This window comes from Phyllostomus hastatus, unplaced genomic scaffold (assembly GCF_019186645.2).
Source record: "Phyllostomus hastatus isolate PE091 unplaced genomic scaffold, TTU_PhHast_1.1 phas_contig_113, whole genome shotgun sequence".
Lineage (NCBI taxonomy): Eukaryota > Metazoa > Chordata > Mammalia > Chiroptera > Phyllostomidae > Phyllostomus > Phyllostomus hastatus.
The window spans coordinates 8,000,224-8,006,821 of record NW_025333530.1 but is presented as its reverse complement, the minus strand read 5'-3'; the positions used below and the strand labels follow the sequence as shown (position 1 = coordinate 8,006,821).

General features: G+C 34.0%; 1 protein-coding gene across 1 annotated transcript in view; it reads right to left on the bottom strand.

Annotated features, from left to right (window-relative positions):
• Positions 1-514: 514 nt before the first annotated feature.
• Positions 515-6,598, bottom strand: part of DLAT (dihydrolipoamide S-acetyltransferase) — a 30,346-nt gene continuing 24,262 nt past the window's right edge. The window contains exons 12-14 of the mRNA XM_045837789.1: positions 3,372-3,534; positions 2,513-2,649; positions 515-1,959 (exon numbers count right to left, since the gene is read on the bottom strand). Coding sequence (XP_045693745.1) covers positions 1,830-1,959; positions 2,513-2,649; positions 3,372-3,534 — 430 coding nt within the window. The 3' untranslated portion in view covers positions 515-1,829. The remainder of the gene's footprint in view (positions 1,960-2,512; positions 2,650-3,371; positions 3,535-6,598) is intronic.

Below are 6,598 nucleotides of genomic sequence, written 5' to 3'. Positions count from 1 at the left end.
TATGAAAATTAATTGCTGACAGGTCGATAATTAGACCAGACATAAAACAATCTAATTTGAACCAAACCATCATTTCTAGGTTTTACTCTCAATTCTGGTAAGATAAATAGACTGAATCCAGATTTAGATTGTAGGTCAGATTAATTTTTAAATCAGAACAATTTCTATTAGAAGGTAACTTTTTATTTTTCTTTCAAGGGAACAAAAGAGCCATAAACATTAGTAAAGAATGAATTATCTCTAAAGTTTCCTGTATTTGAACCAGATGTGGCTCATACTGATGATGGTCCCTTGTGATAAGCTTGTTCCTTCTGCATAATCTTCAGTTCAAGCTATAATTACCAATTACTGTACTGATGTTTTCATAACAGTACAAGAGAAATATTTATGGAATATATGGAGTGTCACTTGTGTACCATGTAATAATAAACATTTAGAAAATAAATTCAACAATGAAAGTTCTAAATTTCAGGGTACAGCTTCATATATTACATACAAGGAAGCACTAGTCAGATTAACTTTAAATAGTCAAACAAATTCATATATTTATTAAAGCACATCAATAGAAAGTCTTGGAATTGTGATAACATTCCAATTCATTTTCATTATCTTGAATATCACCCCCTTCCCCATCAGCAGAAGAAAGGCAAAATGGAAAAAAATATTTAGGCTGCAAAAGTAGTATGCTACCTAAATAATTTTTTTCTCTCCAATAGGATTTTTGGACTTTTTTATTTTATTTTACAAATCAACACTGTGGTGGGAAAACACAGGACACTTTTTAAAATACACATTTAGCAATTTTTACTTTATGCAAGAAGAAATGACCATTTTGTTTTGGTCGTTATTTTTTAGTACTCTAAACTCTTCACTAATGCATCATGTCTCCCCCTCTTCTTTTCAGACAGAACTTGTTGATAAATGTATGGACTTTGGCACATATCTTGCTAGAAACCATATTTTACGTATGTACATTTATTCCACTGTTACTTGATACAGTTTTCCAAAGTTATTTGAGTAGTAAATTCTGGTAATTAATATTGAGGAAAAATTCTACTCTCACAATTTCTCCATTAAATTCTCTAACCATATTCTTTTATTTGGATGTAATTATAGAGTTCTGCTCAGAATCACATTTAAGTTGTTTAAATATACAAATTCTCATTTACAACAGTGGTTGGTTTATATTTGTATCTCATCTCAAGAAAGGAAAACAACCACTTTGGGATTCACAGAAAAATAAACAAATAATGGTTGAAAAGTCTAAGAGAATGTTAACTTCTTAAAAATTTCACTTATTTTCCTTGAAGTTCTCTACTCTTCCCATCCATGATAAAACCAAGATCACATAAGAGAAAAATGTAAATTAGGGTTAAATTCTAAAATCAAGCTTCAACTAAAACCCTTTCTCCAAGAGAACACATTTTCCCGACTTCTCCTTTCCTCAAATATAAGGAAAACATTTGAGGCAATTAAAGTTCAAAATCTCAAGCTTTTATCCAGGTTACTTTTATATACCGACTCAACAGGGAACCACAATTCTACCCTTACATTTCCCAGTGGAAGTACTTAACCACCAAAGCGCTATGCCATATGTCCCTTGACTAGGGAGTACACAGCTTAAAATCTGGTGTTTCCTAAATGTGCACAATTATTTGGGTGTAACTGGTATTTAAAAAATTCAGTAATGACCATAACAAATAACTGGACAGACTTAAAAATAACTGGTTAACTTTAACATAAAAAGAACCACTTGTTTAATAACATATTTATATTTTGATAAGAATGAACCAATGTGACCTGGAAGAGACTAGAAATGCTTGGGTTAATTATAACAACATAGTGATGGGTTTTTCAAGGTATTTTCTAAACTCAGCAAGCCACTGAGCTCCAACTGCTCCATCCACAACTCGATGATCACAACTGAGTGTAACAGACATCATGCTAGCCACATCAAATCTAGAAAAGAAGAAAAACATTATTAAGTATTCTAAAAGCAATCTCTGGATTTTAGCTCAAATGCCAACTGTGGCTCTATAATCCCAACCAGGTAACATTTATTTTTCTACCTATTCTTTATGTCCTGTATATTTCTTGCCCAAATTAATGGCTTCAAGAAAACAGACCGAACACCCATCTGGAGCATGGATCAGCAAATCCTATCAAATGCAGGTTTACTAGATTTCATTTACATAGTGCCTATGGCTGCTTTTACACTACAACTATTTGCAAAAGAGACCACATAACCCACAAAGCCTAAATATTTACAGTGTGTATCTTTAAGAAATAAGCACAGTGACCCCTTCTTTAAGGTAAACAAGGCTTCCTATCTCAAGATTAACTTCATTTAGTAAAATAAAAAGAGTTGCTGCCCTGAGAAACTTCATTTTATCCTTCTTGTCTGATTCTACCTGAAGCTCCAGTATGCCATGCCAATAATTCTAAAATGGAGGACTCAAAAACAGGTATAATGAAAATTATTTTATAGCTCCCTTTCCATTTTGACAGTTACCCTTTTTCATTATCTGCTGGAATCAATCTATCTTCTGAAGCACCAATGGCCAAAATACATGCTTGAGGTGGGTTAATAATAGCAGAGAAATTCTTAATTCCAAACATTCCTAAATTGGAGATTGTAAAAGTGCCACCCTGGGGGAAAAAAATTAAAATTAACATGATGTTAATTACTTGTCAATATAATTCAGAAAAAAATGACATTTTTGTGAAAAGACCTTAAGATAATCTTTCAAGCCTCTAAACTACCATAAAAAAAATACAGAAATATATGAAGTGACATATTAATTAGCTTGATTGTGGTGATCATTTCATAATGTATATATACATCAAAACATCAAGTTGTATACCTAAAATATATACCTTATTTTTTGGACTGTAAGATGCAGCCCCCGCCAATGGTGGTTAATGCTGCTCTTGAGTTCTGTTTACATTTACATTGGTGAAATATTATGTTATTTATGTTATTAAATATTTTACATTTTTGCTTCAAAATTTTTTCCCTATTTTCCTCTAAAACCTAGGTGTGTCTTATGGTCTGAAAAATACGGTATAATTCCTATTTGCTAATTATAATATCATTAAAGCTGAAAGGAAAAAATGGCCTGAATGAAATACTCTTTACTTAAAATATGCAATCAGACAATACAAACAAAAGTCAGTTTTGTGGCTTTTGTACACTGGTTGGAAAACATCTATTTTCAGCCTTTGATAGGTTAGTCAATTTTCTTTATTTTCAAGATCTTGTGTCAGTGAGAATACAAAACAGAATAAAAGGTGGAAAATGCAACAAAAGCATAATCCAATCTTAAAAATAACATAATTCTTAACATTTAGAAGATAAATAAATACTTTACCTGGAATTCATGTGGCTGTAGTTTACCCTCTCTTGCTTTGGTTGCTAAAGAAACAACATCATTAGCAATGGTTTCCAGTCCCTTTATGTGTGCATTAAATACAATAGGTGTGATGAGTCCTGCAGGAGTACTGACTGCTACACTGATATCAACAACGTGATTTCTGTTTAAAAAGAAAAAAGAAAAGGAAATCCCAATAATCAACATTGTTTATTAAGAGCGTATGTATCAGTTTAAGCAAGAATATTGACATTTACTTCAGTTTTTGCTACTGTTCAGCTAGAGAAGTACCTTTCCTGGTTTTTACATTCTGCCGTACCCCCGTCCCCCCTTGATTTAGACTAAAAAAAAAAAGAATGATGTATCAGTAGGTTGGTTTCACATGCACTCTAACTTTCCCATCTGTTTCAACTAACACATGGGTTTAGGTGGAAAAGAAAGGCTCAGTATTCAATGAGTATTAAACAAAAAGAACTGAGATCTTGAGCCAAAGTGGCTGGAGTTAAGTATGCAAGCAGAGCTTGAGCATATGAAAGAAAAACTAAAGGGAAAGGACTGTATTGTGGGAAAACCAGGATGTACGTTGGTGGTGCCCCAAAACATAAAATTCTTAATCTTTTCTACACTATGAGCATCTTTGCTTTTGGGTCTCATCTCAGAATATACTTAATTTTTGTACAATTTTATTTATTTACTTTTTAGAGAGAGGGGAAGGGAGGAAGAAATAGAGGGAGAGATATATCAATGGGTGGTTGGTTGCCTCTCAGGCACATGACCTGTCCTGAAACTCAGGCATGTCCTAGACTGGGAATTGAACTGGTAACCCTTTGGTTCTCAGGCCTGCACTTGATCCACTGAGCCCCACCAGCTAGGGCTATATTTATATTTTTAACATAGAACATGAAACAAATTGTCAAAACAAAACAACTATATTGAAGTTTAGTTAGTTATCTATTGAAAAAACAAAACAAGCCCTGGATGGGTGGCTCAGTTGGTTGGAGCATTGTCCTATACACCAGATGGTTGTGGGTTCAATCCCTGATCAGGGCACATACCCTGGTTGTGGGTTCGATCCCCAGTCGTGGTGTGTATGGGAAGCAACTGATTGATATTACTCTTTCACAGCGATGTGTCCCTCTCTCCCTTCATCTCTCCCTAAAATCAATAGCAACATATCCTTGAGTGAGGATTTAAAATAAAAAGTGGTATGTGTGCTATTGTATTAACTCATTAACAAGATCTTGCAGCAGGTTTAGTAATGGCTATAATTTTAAAGTAGTGATATGCAAAACAGTATGTTAAGACATCTGCAGCAGTTACAATGTGACATGAAAATAATGGATTTTAACTGCTCACTAGCACCAGCACTATTAATAGCACTTTTGTTTGTTTTCTACATTTTTTTAAGAGGAGAAAACACTAAATTTCAGTTATAGGTTAGTGGAAAAGAATGATTCTTTCCCTCATCCAAGTTCCCTAATTCCTGAATTGTATCCACAGTATCCCTGGGCATCTGTTTAAGGGCCCCTGATAAAGTGTTCTACAATGGAGAAAAAGTTACACTTCACATGAAAGAAAAACTCCAGCTCTTTTTAGGCACAAACTTTAGGAGAATATGGGTACGAAATCTCTCAATGTGCCCAAGCTGGCCAGAGGCAGCAGCTTTTACCATTTGCAAATAAATGGACCCACTCTAATAATAAAGTTTCTGACCTTTAACAGTTACCACAGCTGGGCTCTGGCCAAGATATCACACAGCAAATAGGTAAGAATTAACTAACAATATTGAGAAACTGCCCTGCAACCTGAATACTTTGATCTAAATAGTGTTTCTTTCAGATATTCTTAAAAGGTTAAATATAAATTTACTCTATGACTCAACAAATCTACTCTAAGGAATCTACCAAAAATAAATGAAAACATGTCAACACAAATTGTATACAAATGTTCATAACAGCTCTTTAAAAGATATGTCTGTTTTGATCCTGGAATCTACCAATGTGACCTATTTAGTCTTGGCAGGTGTAATTAGGATCTTGAGATCATATCATTCCAGATTATCTTTGTGGGCCCTAAATCCAATGCCAAGTGTCCTTGTAAGACAGAAGAAAAGACACATACACATAGACCATGTGAAGATGGAGCTAGAAGTAAGAGTTATACAGCTACAACCAAGGAATGCCTGCAGCCACAAGAACTGGAAAAAGCAACAGATTGTCCCCTGGAGCCTGTGGAGGGAGCACAGAACAGCCAATTTCTTGACTTCAGACTTCTGGTCTTCAGAACTCAGAGACTGAAATTTTTTTAAGTCACCAATTTTGTGTGATTTGTAATGGCAGTCCTAGAAAACTAATATAATATATAAGGATTTGTAAGACCCTCAGATGTTCTCCAAGAAGGGTGTTACCAAGGAAAAAGTTAAAATCAGTAGAATCAGAATTACCTGATATGTTTGAGAAAAGTGAAAAATGGTTTAGAGTTCTCTTGAAGAGTTTCAGAAGAAATAATGATGAATACACAGAAAACTAGCTTTCTCTTAGGCAATCACTAAAAGCAGTTCGGTTGTACTCATGGCATAATACTATATGTCTTGGTCATAAACAATATATTCACAGGCATAAAAATATTAACACTGAGTACTGATCCAAAATTTGTGCTATTATCAGCTTCACAGATGATGCGGGTGTGTCTGTGTTTAGGGAGGCTACAATAAAGCTAAATCTTAATCTTCTTTAATAAAAAGTCATTCAATAAAGTAAAAAGAATAAAAGGCAACAGAAAAGTCATTAGAAATATGAAGAAATAATAGTTCAAAAGTTGTGTTTGCCTCTTGGGAGTGGACTTCAGATTAAAGGCTGAGCAGGTTACTGCAAGCCATGCAGCAATATTTTAACATTATACTATTATTTTATTTTTTTTAAAGATTTTATTTATTTTAGAGAGATGGGGAAGGGAGGGAGAAAGAGAGGGAGTGAAATATCAATGTGTGGTTGCCTCTAGCACACCACATACTGGGAATATGGCCTGCAACCTAGGCATGTGCCCTGACTGGGAATTAAACCAGTGATGCTCTGGTTCACATAACATATATACTATTATTTTAATAAAAATTAAATTAATAGCAACAATATAAAAAAACCTAGGCTTAGAAATCAGAAATCCTGGTTCCAATCACAGTTCTGCTATTTACTAACAAATTAACTGAGGGAAAGTCATTTAACTCAGCC